This window comes from Seriola lalandi, unplaced genomic scaffold (genome assembly GCF_002814215.2).
Source record: "Seriola lalandi dorsalis isolate HSWRI2012SDOR001 ecotype SW California unplaced genomic scaffold, Sedor1 jcf7180002054327, whole genome shotgun sequence".
Classification (NCBI taxonomy): Eukaryota; Metazoa; Chordata; class Actinopteri; order Carangiformes; family Carangidae; genus Seriola; species Seriola lalandi.
Window position 1 is genome coordinate 37,988 of NW_019524880.1, and position 16,793 is coordinate 54,780.

General features: G+C 46.3%; 2 protein-coding genes across 2 annotated transcripts in view; both read right to left on the reverse strand.

The window, feature by feature from the left end:
• scaf1 (SR-related CTD-associated factor 1) overlaps positions 1-7,629 on the reverse strand; it is a 10,931-nt gene extending 3,302 nt beyond the window's left edge. Inside the window, exons 1-4 of the mRNA XM_087174198.1 lie at positions 7,435-7,629; positions 2,611-6,145; positions 1,716-1,798; positions 569-1,228 (exon numbers count right to left, since the gene is read on the reverse strand). Coding sequence (XP_087030324.1) covers positions 569-1,228; positions 1,716-1,798; positions 2,611-6,073 — 4,206 coding nt within the window. The 5' untranslated portion in view covers positions 6,074-6,145; positions 7,435-7,629. The remainder of the gene's footprint in view (positions 1-568; positions 1,229-1,715; positions 1,799-2,610; positions 6,146-7,434) is intronic.
• A 613-nt stretch (positions 7,630-8,242) lies between these two features.
• Positions 8,243-16,793, reverse strand: part of LOC111655613 (multidrug resistance-associated protein 1-like) — a 25,012-nt gene continuing 16,461 nt past the window's right edge. Inside the window, 10 exon segments of the mRNA XM_087174199.1 lie at positions 8,243-11,242; positions 11,502-11,696; positions 12,800-12,966; positions 13,046-13,062; positions 13,065-13,203; positions 13,408-13,554; positions 14,876-14,977; positions 15,267-15,393; positions 15,549-15,748; positions 15,853-16,170. Coding sequence (XP_087030325.1) covers positions 11,134-11,242; positions 11,502-11,696; positions 12,800-12,966; positions 13,046-13,062; positions 13,065-13,203; positions 13,408-13,554; positions 14,876-14,977; positions 15,267-15,393; positions 15,549-15,748; positions 15,853-16,170 — 1,521 coding nt within the window. The 3' untranslated portion in view covers positions 8,243-11,133.

Sequence of the window (16,793 nt, forward strand, 5' to 3'; positions counted from 1 at the left end):
TGATCAATAAAGATATGTAGAGATCTTTCCATGTGTCCACTCTGGTTTTAAAACAGAGCCTCTAACAAACAGAGGTGAGTTTATCACTAAATAACTACGTAATAACTATTCTAGCTTCATTTGGCCTGAACACAGATTCTTTAATGGACAGGATTCCTGACAGTGATGAAGCTTTTACTCTCCTCTTCATCACTGCAGCTCAGAACAACATGAAGAAAGATAAAAACTAAACCAACAATGATCCACACACTGTTCAATATTTCCATCATTATGAATGAACATTTTAGTCAGACTGACTCATCAGACATCAACTACTTCTCTTTTCTTTCTCTCCTCTGCAGCAGAAAGTGTCTGACATGAACTTTAACTGTTTTATCTGCTTCACATGTTCATAACAGTTTGTTCACTGACTGAAGAGAAAATACTGAGTAAGAAACTTCATGATAATTCATGCACTTATTTACCATATATCCTTAGTCTGACTTTAATAATTAGAAATGATTTGTAGTGTTTCTCCTTTATTCTAGTCATGTGATCATGTTGTTATGTTTCACCTTGTTGAATTTCACTTTATGACATCACTATAACTGAATTCTCCTGCAGGTATCAGTAACAGTATCAATTCATGATTCTGATGATGTTGCTTATAATTAAAAACCTCTTTCACATTAACAAGCTCGTACCTGGACAGGTAAACCCAAGCTACACTGAACCAGTTGATAACCAGCTTTGTTGTACAAGTTATCAGAAAGGAGAGTGTAGGTTCAGTTAAACCAGATAACGAAAAGTTCTCCTGCACATGTTGAACTTGCTTCATAGTACAGGCCTCTGTTAAACACTGATGAACACCAGGCAGCAGCAGCACTGGGATGTGCCTCATAAACAACCCTGACACGTCGATGAACTTCAACTGTACCTTGTCAGGGTCTTTGTTCTCACTGTCCCATCCAGTGTCACCAGAGCTCCCAGTCACTCCAGACAGTCCCACTGGCATGATGGGGGGTGGGGTCTGTGCACAACCGCCACTCATGGAGGGGTGCAGGTGAGAGGGTGGGGTTTTGGTGCATCCAACCAATGGGAGGGAGCTGTGGAGGATAAACTGGGCTGGGCTCAGACAAGGAGGCGGAGGGATAGAAGGAGGGGGAGGGATCTGTGAGGAGGAGGAGGAGGAGGCAGAGGAAGGGGGAGCGTGCTGCTGAGACTGGCTCTGATTGGCTTGTGAGAGAATCTGCAGGAGAGACATGAGACAGAGATGACACAGTCAGACCAGGTTTAGGTCTCATTCATTTCTTTGTCAGACAGAGAGAGACTCCTTCAACCTGACTGAACTCATCTTTTTCCAACAGAGCAGATGTTTGACCTGTAAACAAACGGGTAGCTTCACCTAGAGCAGGGAGCTGCACAAACACAACATCCTGAATGCTTCACAGTGACAAGCTTTTCAGGCTAAGAGTGTTTGATGTTTCACAGGTTCTGTTGCATTTATGTAATAAAAGGTAAAGGAGGCTCATTATTTCTGCTCTGGCTCATTCATTCAAACCCCTGAATTTATTTATTCTGAATATGTAAAAACAGGTTTATGTCACAATGAAAATAATCAGTAACTCCCTCAAACAAATCATCTGTCAGACAAATGAAAGTTCCCACATTCGGAAACCTGAGCCTATCCAGAAGGTTCCTGTGAATTTCACCTGACTGTGCACAGAGACTCTCACCTGGCTGGTTGCTTGGATGAACTCTTGTGCTTTCGCTCTGCTGGCGATGTTGGCCTCCTCCATTTTGAAGAGCAGAGCAGTCACTGAGTGGAAGAAGGACAGACGCGTTACTTCAGGAAAAACACAAAAACATGTTCTCACAGTCTGTTTTAAAATGAGGTGACAACGAGTTTGTTTAATGTTTAACCTGAACAACATGTGGCTGATTGATCCCTTCGTCTTTCTTTAATGTACAACTCAAACTACAACACAGTTATGCAGAGTGACTGGTTTCCACCATCACAGTGGTCATTCTGAGGACTGGGTGCTGTCTTAAGAGGGGTGTGTCCAAAACTGGCCACAGTAAAGTGACTGTACAATTCACTAATTTAGGATTAACACTAATTTAGTGTTAAATAGTTTCTGAAGAGGCTTGGAAAGCTTAAAATAACATAACAACATGAGGACAGACCCGAGCCTGATGGAGGTATATTGTGTTCATGCAGGTTCGCTCACTGACACCAGAGTTATCAACTAAGATCTAATGTTACTGAGCTGAGGGTCCTAAATGACCCAAGACAAGAACTTCAACTATCCACTGGTTTCAATTTGTTTCACTGCACATGATGAAGTAACAAGCTGCAGACACCTGAATGAGGTAAACATGTCTCCTCTGACTGCAGTGAACCTGTGACCATCTGCAGTTCAGTGCTTATCAATCTGAAAAGTTTGCAGTATTACAACACAACAATAACAATAAAAAAGGTAACATAATGATGGAGTCCTGTCACTCTTACATCTCAAGTGTTTTCAATAAAATAAAATCAGTAACTGAAACTAGTGAAAACCTGGATTTTATGGTGCAGGACTTTGTCATGCTCCATGAACACATGGCAGACCTACTGAGAGAACTCACATGCTAGGACTCCACCAGTTGTGCAGTCCACCCCGGTCTGCAGACTCCAGGGGAGGGCAGGCGCTGTTGGAGGGGGAGGAGGAGGGGGAGGCTTGCTGGTAGATGAGGAAGATACAGAGGAGGAGGAGGGGTCTGATGAAGAGAGAGGCAGAGACAGGGAAGTGAGACCACAGCCTGCCGAAGAGGACGAGCAGGGAGGAGAGGACAGAGACTTGGGTGCATCATCTGGAGGTGGAGGCTTGGCTGTGGGTGTAGACAAGGCGATGCTGAGGCCAGCTCCCTGTGGGGTGGACAGGCTGGACGGACTGGAGGACGGGATTGTGGGGCTGGTCTGAGTTGGACAGTCCTCAGCTAGGAAAGAAGGGTCTGGAGTCTTACAGCTGCTGTCCACAGTCTGAGAGTCTGGTGAAGAATCCCTGGTGTCCCGCAATGGAGCCATAGAGGGTGGAGGCGTGTGTGGTGGAGAGGAGGAGGGTGGGAGCACACTGGTGGAAGAGGAGGAGGAAGAGGAGGAAGAACAGGGTGCAGGTCCGGCGGGGCCAGTATGTGGACTGACTGACTTGCTCCCATCTCCACCAGCTGACTGAACATCTGAAGAGGCTCCCCCCCAGCTCTCGGATGTGGCCTTCGCCTGGCTGCCGTCTCCAGCCGTTAACCCTGCAGCTCCACCCTTCTCTCTCGTCTTCTTGGCCAGCCGACGGCGGCGCTTGGTTGCCAGAGACGAAGAGGGGGAGGAGGCAGAGGAGGAGGTGGATGTGATGGAGCTGGGTTTAGTTTTCTTGGATTTCAGTCCTGCAGGATTGGTTAAGGAGGATGGTGGTGCGGCCAGGCTGCTTCGCTTTCCCAGACTGGCCAGATCTTTATTGCGGCTGTTCAGCGACAGCGGTTCTGAGCACGGTTTGAGGAATGGAGACCTGCTCTCATTGTCTCTGCAGAAGACTACCGCAATAGAGCCGCCCACCACAGAGCCCCCAGAACTGCCCCCTGTACTTCCTGGACCAAGAAGGTCCATGCCCAGCTTTCCAGAGCCTACTGAAGCCCCCGTGGTGCTGCTCACGCCCTCACGAACTAGCACAGACACTTTGGACTGGAGCTTGCCTTTCCGGCTGCTGCCACTCTCTTTCTTGGACTTACCAGACCGACCCACATCCTTCCTACTGCTTTTGTCCCGCTCTTTGTCCTTTCCCAGTTTCTTGGCTCGCTTCGCTGAAGGGAGGCCAGATGAGACAGAGGCGGAGCCTGAGGTGACCGTCAGCGAGGAGAGGCATTTGCTTTTGGTTCTGATGGAAGACGAGGAGGAGGATTCAGACTGTCCGACTTTCTTTAACGTGCGAGATTTCTTTTTCGGGTGATGTCGTCCAGTCTTGGGGACAGTCTTAGTTTTGGGGCTGGGGGCAAGTGGCTCTGGAGGCAGGGCAGCAGGAGGTGTATCCTCCAGGGATGGGTAGTCTGAGTCCAAAGCCTCACCATCCAGAGACAGCACGTCGATCTCCAGTTTGTCTGAGTAGCGGTCTGACTCGTAGCTGTGATACCTTGGAGGTGAGAGTGACTGCGACCGGCTTCGACAGCTGCCCCGGTCCTGCGCCTCTCCGGCTGAGTGCCATTTCCTCTTCTTCTTCCTCTTGTGAGGCTTGTCAGAGTCTTGCACGGGCCGACAGGGGGAGGTTGGGGCGAGTCTCGGGGAGCCGGGTACGGTGGTGGTGGTAGTGGTGGTGGTGACTGTGATGGTTCGCTTGATGGCAAAGAGGTCCGACCCATTGAGGTCTTGGATGGATGGGGGGACAACAGGACGACCGTCCCGTCTCCGATCCCTCTCACGCTGCCGGTCTCTGTCTTCCTCCCTCTTCTCCCTGCTCCTTTTGGAACTCTTTGAGATGCCCCTCTCTCTGCTGCTTGAATGTTGTCTTCCCTTCTTTTCCTTCTCTTTCTTTCTCGAGTCTGAATCTCGATCTCTTTCATCTCTTCGACTGCTACTGGTGCGATTTTGTTCTCTCTCTCTGTCCCTGTCTCTCTCTCTTCCCCTCTCTCTGTCCCTCTCTCTATCTCTACTTCTGTCTCTGTCTTTGTCTCGTTCCCTATCTCGATGTCTTTCTTCAGAGAGGCTTGAAAAGGAGCTTCTTGTGTGGCCCCCTCTCCCTGAGGAGTTGCAGGATCGTGAGGCCTCTGGGCTGCTGTGCCGTCTTTTCTTCCTCTTTCGGCTGCTGCTCCTGCTGCTCCTCCGTCCTTTCATTACCTCCTTCCCGGGCTTGTGTGCTTCCTCCTTTTCTTTGCTCTTCTCCCAACCTCCCTCTTTGTCTTTCCTCCTCTTCTTTCTTCTCTCCTCCTTCTCTCCGGCCTTCCTCTCCTTGCTTTTCTGTTGGTCTCGCTCCTTGGAGCTTTTGGAGGACTTGCGGTTCTTGCTGCCTTGCTCTACAGGAGGTGTGAGAGGGGAAGAGGGTGTAGAAACTGGAGGATGGGAGGGAGGAGGCGGTGGCTGAGGAGAGAGGGGGGAAGAAGCAGGAAAGGAGAGATATCTTTCCTTCCGCCTGCTGACCAGCTTCCTTCTCAGATCCTCAACTCCCACCACAGGTTCGTCCTCAGACTCCCTGTCCACCTCCCAGCTACCCTCTGCGCGCACAGACACGAAGCCGTCCCCGTCCAGCACCCGGAGGATGCGTTCTGGCTTTGAACTAAAGAAGGAGACGTTGGGAGAGTTCAGTGGGAGGATTTCTACAGGTGCTCTCTTATTGCTTCCATCTCTGTCAGCAGCCCCAACGATCTCCCCCTCCTCTATTTCAGAGTGATCAGAGTCTGCACTCTCCCTCTGCTCTCCAGCCTTGGTGGTGCTACAGTCCACCCTCCTCCTCAGAGGGAGCTGGGTGACCAGACATGGGCTTGGCAGATCAGTCAAAGTGTCAGTGGAGTCTGGCGGTTCTTCCTCTTTCTCCTCCTCATGTCCTCTCTCAGCCTTTCTCTTCACCCCCCTCAGTTTGCCACTGCCGTCATCAGTGTCTGATGCTGGGGAACCAGTGGGGTCAAAGGGGTCATATTTCTCCCCTTCCCCCTCCTCCCCCCTCTCCCTTCCCTCCTTGTCTCCCTCAGTGGGATGGAAAGGATCGTACATCTCCCTCTTCCTGTCCTCCTCTTCAGAAACCTGGCTGGGCTGCACTGAGGTGTGAAGGCAGAAGTCCAGGGAGGTGGTGCTGGGTGTAGATGTGGAGAGAGACTGTGTTGCCTGAGAGGCAGAAGTGGAGGTCACCCTGGCCACCTCTGTCCCCTGGGTCTGACCTTTTACATGATTCTGATACTGGTTGGCACAGACAGAGGAGGATGTAGACAAGGGTGATGACGGATCAGATGAAGGAGAAGACAGAGACAAGGAGGGCGAGCAGGGAGGAGGGCTCCTGTTAATCTCTCTAACTCCACTTGGGGAAGAAGAGGCAGCAGGCCTCCTTTTGAAGCCTGTTGATGGTGTCAAGTCCATGGGCCAGGAAAACTGGTGGTGCAGAAGTCAGACAGTGGGACCACAGCGGAGGAACAGAATCCACAAATAAACCTAGTAGAAAGAACAGGACACATTTACCTTCCAATGAAAATCTGACTGGAGATGTTGTTGAAAAATTAAAGCAACAAATTCTGCACTGAGTGCACACAGCTACACATTCAGCACATCTCATGTCCATGACAGGACCCTGTCAGTCTGACACACTACTCTGCTGCTAGGGTTTGTTTGGCTAACAAACAACATCCAGCCGTCCATATAACAGACCAATACACTGCAGAACCAATATAATCGGCCGATATTAGCTTATCACAGACATATCAGTAAAGCTGTATAGGTCAGCAAACAGGTAAAAAGAAATGTCAGTAGAGAAATGACAATATGTTTGAGATTAGTTAGAAACCGTGTCTCCATTGCATAAACTTAAGGGTCTCTTATCAAAAATTAGTTGTTTGTTTATGGTCAAAAGAAATTCATATAACCTGATTTATTTCTACAGGAATCTAAAACTGCCAAATACTGATATGGAAATGTTCCACTAAAAACAAAAGGGAATACAACACAACACCCCCCAAAACCAAAACCAGAGAATGTGTGTCCGACTCAGTTTTGCATACAGAGGAATGGGACCTTACAGAACCAGAATCTCAGAGGAGCGGGACCCCTTTAGGAGCTTAATTATGAGCGTCCTTCACACCCAGTAAAACTCTAACAGGTCTTCAGGCGGTCTTCAGAGGGTCCAGTCACTGATGCAGTCTCATCGATTCTGCTGATTCATTCTGGCTTTAACCAACATTTAAGTGAAGTTACAAACAAAGAGTCTGAGGTGAGGGGAAGAGGAGCCCTTAGCTAATATCAGCTAACACAGTTTTTCTGTCTCTAGTCGATGATTGGCTGCTAAACAGAACATTAACACATTGTTCTGGGGTCCACTGTGCCGTGTCTCCTCTGTCTCTAGTCTCGGTCTCTGGTCCATTATTGTTGTACAGCTCATTAACACATTGTTCTGTGTCCTGTGTTTTATGTCTCCTCCGTCTCTTGTTGATAAAGGGAAACTTTGCTGTAGCTGTTACCTGAGCTCACTCTCCGGTGCCGGTGTTAGTATTAACGCTGACGCCGCTGCTCTCTAGCAGAACACCATCGTAGCTAGGCGCCGTGTGCGTTAAGTTATTAATAAACCAGATTTGACACAAACATATAAATGTTCTTTACCTCTGAAAAGACGTTTGTAGTGTGTGTGGGGATGCGTCGGCAGGAGGCATTCAGCTAGCTAGCTAGCTGATGTAGCTTACAGTGGCTAAGTGGCTACATGCAGCAGGCGGAGTCGTATGCTAACGGGTTACCTTCAGTCCGGTCCGGCAGTCTGCAGTCTCAGGTCAAAGCCTCCGTGTGGGATTTGCTGCGGTCTCTTCTTGAGACATTAAACCGACCGCTTAACACCACATCAACAGCCTTTTCTCCCGTTTTAAAAGCGCAACAGCAGCTCCAGTCCATCAACCGCCGCCATCTTCCTTCCTCTCAGACCGGACGACGAAGGATGATGGGAAACGTAGTCGTCGCTGTTCCTTTCGCTCCATGACAACATGAAGTATTTCAACCATAGGATTTCAACATTAGCGCCTTACAGGTAGATGCTTCACCCATAGGTGTTGTTTCTTATCACTGGATTTAACCCAGTGACTGTGACAGGCTGGTGACGTCAGATCTTCCTTCACCTGGATCCACGGAGCCAAGTGAAGAAACTATGTTTAATCCATGATGTTTAAAATCAGTTTATGATGCATAAACAAACATAATAAATGATTATTGAATTTGATAATTTTCTCTCTTCTATATTTTGATTATGCTCTATTTGATTTTTAAAACTGAATTGCTAATCCGTTTTAAAAATCCATTAAAAAGACTTTTAAATGTCTTATTTCACTTCAGGACTGATTTGTTTTCTACTTGTGTTCTTAAGAAATGTTTCAACTAAAAATGAAATGATTAAATATAACTAAGTAGAATTTAGTTTTAGTTAGGCTGAATATGTGCTTGCTGTCATCTGACCTGCTGTGTCAACACTTTTTTTAATTAAATTTGTAAAAAAAAAATAAAAAAATTAATAATGTAATAGAAAAGTGAAAACATTTGCAGCAAATAAAAACATGATTATTCTTTTTAGGCATAAATTGGTTTTATTTCAAAACTGATTACACAAACCAAGTCCACATATAAAACATAAAATATTAACTTTGAAAATCATAAATATGACACAGTTCACTTTTATTCAATCTCCAGATGTTTTAACATCATGAAACACAACCAAAACTTTTCTCTCTAATTTCTAACTAAAGCAGCAAAGATATGATGCTGCCACAGAAAACTGTCTGAGCTGTGATCAGCTTCTCAACAGACCCTCTGTTTGACCCTCGAGGTCCCACAGCTGTGCAGACAGACGCTAACGATGTGGAGACAGAGGTGCTGTCATCCAGCTCCATCACACTAACTGACCAGACTGAACAGCAGTGGCACAGGGAAGCTGACAGGAGCCGTGTTGTTCTGTCCGCGGAGGAAAAGACTGTTTATGATGAACCTGTGCACACTGAAACCTCAAACTTCCTGTAGGAGGACCAGGACCAGCAGAGATCTGAATCTGAACTCTAATGTTGTCCTCCATAGATGTTAGACTTTAATCTCAAAGTTCAGACTTTTCTCTGAACTCAAACTTTTTTCATTTTATTAATAAAACATCTGAAAACATATCAGCAGCATCAGTGTGGACAGTTTTGACAGCTCACTGATGATGAATGAACCCACCAGCATGTATCATACACCATTACATACCACCGACACCTTGCATGGCAGGTGTCAGGAAAAGGTATTGCTTAGAAAATAGTTTCTCACTATAAGTAAACTAAATAAAAACTTTTGGAGTCGCTGAATTTACATGCAAAAAATATCCTGAAAGTTTCGAGTGCCCGTTGTTCAAGCAACAGGCACTAAAAACGCTGTGTTGCTCTCTTAAACTACAGATTATCTATGTCACAAGACAAACACCTGACACCTGTGAAGTGTGGTGTATCCAGAGGCTTCTCCAGGTAACATTATGGTGACAGCAAAGAAAAGCAGACCGGAAATCACTCTGAGTTGTGTGTGATGAATGTTTGTCAGCAGATAGTCACTGGTAACCAGGTTATTACCACACATTCATCTCTGCTGTGTCTGATGTGCACTTAACTAACCTCAATTCAATCCTGATCAGATCTTTATTCTGTAAAATAAACACAACTCACTAACACAGATTCAACCAAGCAGAGAAACAGAACAGATTCAAATCAAAGTCAGAGCTGTATGTTTACCTGTCGACCTGTTGGTGTGAACCAAGACTTATCATCTGTAAACAGTTAACATATATGTCTAGATTTAAAAAACACGTGCTCCATTCTGTGACCACGTTAGAATTCAAATTAAACTCTGATTTGTTCTTCTGTCTCCATCAAGCTACACACAGAACACACAACAGCTAACTGTAACACACTAACTCACTGCAGCCTCGAGGAACACAAAGGTGTTGTTGAAATGAATGATGAAACACAGCAGAGCCTCTGACCACACCAGCAGTTTGTGTGAACACAGCAGGTTAAAGCTGCTGCTGGAAGAACATAAAGAACAACAACAATAAATAAACAATCATTGCTGCATGTAAAGTAACAGTCGGGAGGAATCTGTCCCACAGATTCCCACAGTTTGTGCGTTTGTAGTGCGTTTGTCTCAGTCAGTCTCAGTCAGAGTCAGAGTCTCCGTCACAGTCAGTCTCAGTCAGAGTCAGAGTCTCAGTCAGAGTCAGAGTCTCAGTCTCAGTCAGAGTCTCAGTCTCAGTCAGAGTCACAGTCTCAGTCAGAGTCTCAGTCAGAGTCTCAGTCTCAGTCAGTCTCAGTCAGAGTCAGAGTCACAGTCACAGTCACAGTCTCAGTCTGAGTCTCAGTCTCAGTCAGAGTCACAGTCAGAGTCAGAGTCTCAGTCAGAGTCAGAGTCTCAGTCTCAGTCAGAGTCTCAGTCAGAGTCTCAGTCAGAGTCAGAGTCAGAGTCTCAGTCAGAGTCAGAGTCTCAGTCAGAGTCTCAGTCAGAGTCACAGTCTCAGTCAGAGTCTCAGTCAGTCTCAGTCAGAGTCAGAGTCTCAGTCAGTCTCAGTCACAGTCTAAGTCTCAGTCAGAGTCTCAGTCAGAGTCTCAGTCAGAGTCAGAGTCTCAGTCAGAATCAGAATCTCAGCCTCAGTCAGAGTCACAATCTCAGAGTCTCAGTCTTGGTCAGAGTCTCAGTCTCGGTCAGAGACAGAGTCTCAGCCTCAGGCTCAGTCAGAGTCCACTTGGCTTTAAGTCCTAGGATCTTTTAGGTTCCACACTAACACCAGTCTTTTCCTTTAAACTGAGACTGAATCACACTGAATCACAAAACTGTGTTCATATCTTACTCTGACAGTAACAGACAGACACAATAGCACAGCGACTATATCCTGGACAGTCTCTGGTGTGTGGTATGGACCTGGGACAGAGCAGGACAGTGTGAGGAGACACTTCTGGACTGTCTGTGGGAGAAGTGTCCCTTCATCTTCTCAAATCCTAAAATGGGACATGTGAGGGACGTATTTGGCACTGATGATGTCAAACTTAGAGGACACTTGTCTCTTTGTCCCCCTCTGACCTGAGACACTGCTCCAGCACTGATACATTGCTCTGTCAAAATAAAAGCCACATTTGACACTCTTGTTACCACCTTCATGGCAGAAACAGAAGAGAGAGACTGTGAAGGGGGGTGGGAAGAGACCAGGGGACATAGACATGATCTGGACTAACAGGGAGAATCTGTAGTTCAATGAGGACGGAGGTGTCGGGTGGAGCAGGTCAGGCCAAAGCCCTTGTTCTCACCACCACTTTCAAACAGGCTCCTGCTTCATCTCTCTCTCTTTAACTCAGGACCTCCGGGAGCCAGCAGAGCTGGGGGGGCCAGAGGAGCAGCCGGACCAAGTGAGGCACCTCCTACATCAGACCAGACCTCCTGCTTCAGACCAGCCCAGCGTCCTTGGCCATCTTGTAAAAGGCTCCTCTCTGAGCGATGAGGTGAGAGGGGGAGTCAAACTCTGCCATCTCACCTTTGTCCAAGACCAGGACCCTGCAGGGGACAGAGAGCGATCAAGACCCTTCTGTTCAAGTAGCACCAAGTTATGCCTGTACCACCAGTCTGACCAGTCCCACCAGTTCTGTCCACCGTTTCATTCATCATCAGAGTCAACCTGTCATCTTTAGATAAAACAAACATGACCAGATGATGACTTGAGACTAAGACGACCACTGATGGCTGTTTATACTGGTCCACTGGTGTGTCAGAGCATGTGTGTGTGTGTGTGTGTGTGTGTGTCTGTGTACAGTACCTGTTGTAGTCCATGATGGTGTTGAGGCGATGAGCTATAGTAAGTACGGTGCAGTCCTCAAACTGAGACCGGATGGTGGACTGGATCAGGTTGTCTGTCTCTAGATCCACAGCTGCTGTGGCCTCGTCCAGAACCAGGATCTTGGTCTTCCTGAGCAGAGCTCTGGCCAGGCACACCAGCTGCCTCTGACCTACACTGGAGGGAAGACACAGAGGAGGGTTTAAACAAACTAAAACTACACTTCAGTCCTACAGTGTCTGAACTGAGGTCCGGGATCCTCAAACCTCACAGTGACACACAGAACACATGAAGCTGGAGAGCTGTGTGAAGACTCAGGTATGAAACTGTGCAGGAAATGAACATGACACTGAGAACACACTCCACCCTCTGTTTCATATGGTAATGATTATGAATACTTTCATTTATATATAAAACTTCTAAATGTCTAAATTTATATTTATATTGTATTTTTTCTAACTATCACCTTTCAATAGTAGTGGCACATATCCTTACATATTCTTATTTTTTTAATTTATATATCAAAGTATAGGGACATATTGTTACTTTTTATGTTTAGATTTTATCTTTATCTTATCTTTATAATCTTACTTCTTATTCTTTATTGTTACATTTCCATTCTTAAGGAAGCAACTGTAACATTTTATACAATACAATATATATGGATGTACAAATACGTATACAGCCACAGTCTTGCTACACAACTGTTAGACATAATTATCTACTTTTGAATCTAAACCGGCCCAATGTCAGAGTGTGAGTTAAGCTGTCCTCAGCTTGAGTGATGGAGGTATGATATGTAGTTGTGTTCCGTTGTGTTTCTAGTACGTAAAGATGTGGATGACTGATTCATGTCATGTGTTGTGGAAGAAGGCCTTGTTCACAGTTATATGGAGTTTGTGAACCTGTTCTTCCATGTTTAACATTAACAAATAAAATGCAGTTCCTAATAAACACCAGACACGTTCCCTCTACTGTAGTCTCCTCCTGCTGCTGCTCCCTCTGTGTTCTTCTGTCTGATGTTAACCACTAGTCAGTGAAACTCAACACCTCCTGTTAACCAGCTACGAGGACGATAATGAAGGCTTTTACTTTGAAACATCTGTGCAGGAAGCCTGGGCTGTCACTGATTAACACTGACTAAAAAACAAAGAGGTGGAGTGAAGTAGTGACTAAGAGCAAAGACACAGAGAGGAAGTGATGTCAGCAGAGGACGAGTGTGACTCTGAGGTTGTTGAAGTTTTTGGTGGTGTGTATGGAGGTGTGTGGAGCAATGATACCTGAGGTTCTCTCCTCCTTCACTGCACTCATGGGTAAGTTTGTTGGGCAGACCGGAGACAAAGGCCTTGAGGTGGGAGAGCTCAAGAGCCCGCCACACGTCCTCATCAGAGTAGCTGTCGAAAGGATCCAGGTTCATCCTCAGAGAGCCAGAAAACAGCACCGGGTCCTGAGGAGGGGGGAGAGAGTCATCATGTGATCACGGTCTACCTGTTAGTCCTGTTCCTCTGTGTCCTCTGTGCACTCACCTGTGGGATGATGGTATTCTGGAGCGGAGGTCATGGAGACCCAGCTGAGCAATGTCCACCCCGTCGATGAAGATGTGGCCCTCAGCTCCCTCGATGATCCGGAACAGTCCCAGAGTCAGGGAGGACTTCCCCGCTCCAGTGCGCCCCACGATCCCCACCTGATTGACAGGTGCAGCAGCTCATGTTACAGACCACAGACTGTACACACACATACCAACACAGATGTAACACGCGCACACACACAATCACATACTAACACACTAACACATAGTCACATACAGTCACACAGACACACACAGTACACACACACAGTCGCACACAGATCCAGCTCCGCCACCCGAGCAGTGCAGTCATGTCCACACCTTCTCTCCTCCGTTGATCTTGATGCTGATGTTGCGGATGGCGAGGTCCAGGTCCTGGCGGTAGCGCAGGCCAAAGCTTCTGATGTCGATGCAGCCGTCAGTGGGCCACCCCGGTGGGAGGGGGGAGGACTCGTGTTTCCACTCGGCCTGGTGGTCAGTGGATATTTAAATAAACACATCAACAAAGACTGAGGAGCATCAGATGAAGGTTGAGCTCATCCTGTCTCACTGGTTTGACCTGGAACACATTATTTATCTGAAACTTTTAGAAGACAATCGTTGTTTTCCTTAAAAATCTTCACTGAGAAGTAACAGGTGAAAAATAAATGTAGTGGAGTAAGAAGAAGAAATATTTCCCAGTGTAACGTAGTGGAGTCAAATCACAGTTATCACTAAAGTGAAAACACTCACATCATGAATCTGAGTTACACATGTGACTGCTCTCAAAGACTGACTTGTTACCAGGTAACAGCTACAACAACACAACCTGTAAGCAACAGTTCAACCAGAAAATCAGCTCACAGTTCAGAATTTCTGAGAGGTCAAATTACACTTTACTGGTGTATTTATCCAAAGTACACCAGTAAATACCCCAGTCCTGATTTCTTTACTTTTACGTTAAAAAAAGCCGGTTTCTAACAAGTGTTAGGGTGATACCACAGAATTTCTTTTCCATCCAGTGCGCTGTGTGGTGTTCTGTTGGCACCATGTTCATGTTTGAGTGCACACAACATGACAGCAGCAGTGGCAAAGAGTGGGATGAACTTGTGTTCACAACAATAGAACATGGTTTTTAAAGACAGTTCTGCCCTGAAATGAGTCCAACATAGAGAGAAACTGAAACTGGTAACCATCCTAATGACGCTAGAATCGATCTTCAAAGAAGAGACGTAGTATCTGCCCCCCCCCCCAGCAAGTGTCTAAATGAGACTACAGAGGTTGTCGGGGACGATAAACGTCATCAGAGTGAACATTAAAACCAATGTAATCTCCAGTCCACCTTTACAGCCTCGTTGTGTTTATACAAACTGTTATTAACTTTGTAAGAGGAAAGGCTTTGGTAGAAGAGGTCAGAGCTGAATCAAACTACAAGTTGAGGTTTAGTGGTGACGTTGAAGTCATGTGACAGTAGTGTAGGTGGTTTATAGCCTAACATTAGCGTTTAACTTCTGCTGATTGTATTTAATCTTCTAGGTTTTTACCACACTGGTGCTTCACACAGAGCATCAACTCTGATCCTACATATAGACACTACATCAGGTTTCAGGTTCCCATGACATCCGACAGCATGTGGACGTGTTTGTTGTGTAACTTCATGTGTGCTTCTACATAGAGATGTGGAAGAAACTGAATTCTCTCCTGCACCTGTAGTCCCAGTCCAGGTCCAGCACCATGAAGAAGTAACTCCTTCCTCCAAACACAAACAGCTGATACTGGCTCTTTGATAACTGTATATTTGTTTGTTTACCTCTTTCTCTGTGTCGCCATACTCTTTCACTCTCTCAACAGCCACGATGTTGGTCTCCACGTCAGAGGACATCCTCACCAGCCAGGTCAGAGAGGCAGTCAGCTGCACAGGACAGAGACCTCTTACTAACAGGGTCAGGTCAAAAACACCTCCTCTCCTCCTTTTCATTTACAAGTAATAAAATCAAGGAAGCTCATTTTAAGTTTATTCATAAATTCTAGCTCACTCCCATAAAGATGCGTAAGATCTATAAAGATCATTCATTTAACTGTCCCAGGCTGCCGCAGGTGGACTGATGATGGACTGTAATTCTCACCTGTACAAGTCCTCCTATAGGACAGAGTGGTGTCTAACCCATGAGCAGGTGACACAGGTGAGAGTAGGTGTTTACCTGGAGGGCGTAGGAGATGGACAGGCCCATGATGCCCGGACTGAGGCTGTCTCTAGCTATGACAGCAAACAAAGCAGCAAATGACACGATGCAGTTTCCCACAAACTCCAGACGGACTGCGAGCCACCTGAACACACACACGTACACACACACACACACACACACACACACACACACACAAAGTCACCAACACTGAGAAGAAGAGAAACTACAGAGGGAAGTTCACCTGAGAACAACCTGCTCTTCAGTCTGATCCTCACTGATACAGTGACTCTCCCTCACCTGTTGGCCACTATGCCAGGGTAGTAGGCCTTCTGGTTGTGGTCTACCCTCTGGTCGCTCTCACAGATGAAGCGCGCCTGTTCTCCAAAGGCTCTAATGACGGAGGTGCCCAGCAGAGTCTCATTAAAGTGAGTGTAGATGGGTGAACGGCTGACGGACTCCAGACGCTTCAGCTGACGAGATGACGCAACATAAAACCTCTGGGCAGAGGAAGGACAAGTGTGTGAGACCATTCAGAGACAAACTAAGTGTTTTCACACTCAGTCCACGTTCAGACAGCCAACAACTTCTGAAAACGTCTCACCTGCACAAAGAAGTAGAGCAGACCGAGGAAAGGGATGATGATGGCGACCAGCGGCGTGGCGACGAGGATGATGACGCAGGCCCCCAGCACGTTGAACATGGAGCCCATAAACATCTTGATGATGACGGGGATCATTGAGTCGATGGTGTCCATCTCCTTGGCGAAGCGGTTGACCAGGTTTCCGCTGGGGGTTCGCTCGAAGAAGGACATAGGTGAGCGGAGGACATCGTACAGCATGGACTGGTGGAGGACGCGGGACGCCAGGATCCCCCCGATGGACATGGAGAGGGAGTAACCAAAGACCGCCACGCCTGCAGAGAGAGGGGTTCACAGGGTGAGCGGTCTGAAGAATAATAATAATAATAATAATAATAATAATAACTTTATTTATAAAGCACTTTTCAGTTACAAAGTGCTGTACAAACATAAAAACAAAGCAAAGCAATAAAAGACAGAGAAGAGAGGCAACGTGTCCATAAGCAAGGCAAGTATAACAGGGAGAAATTACAAATACGTATGTTAAAACAATGAAATCAATAAAACATACAAAAGAAAATAAAAGCAAAATTAAAAACCCAAGATAAAAGAATTGAAATCAAGAATTAAAAGCTGCATTATACAAGTATGTTTTGAGTAGAGTTTTAAACCGGGGCCTGATCTCCTCGGGTACGAGATTAATGTCTCTTCAGCAAGTATGCAGGATTTGTAGACTGGTTTTGTCATCAGGTTTAATTGGAAGATAGATCTGTGTGTCATCAGCGTAGAAACTTAACTGAATGTTATGGTTATGGACCAGGCTGGTACACTGAAACACACACTCTGAAACACACACCGCTGTACCTGAAGAGTCACAGGTTTCACTAGGGATGGGTATCGTTAAGATTTTAACAGTACTACTACTTTTATCGATACAATACCTTAACGGTACTCTTATTGGTTTA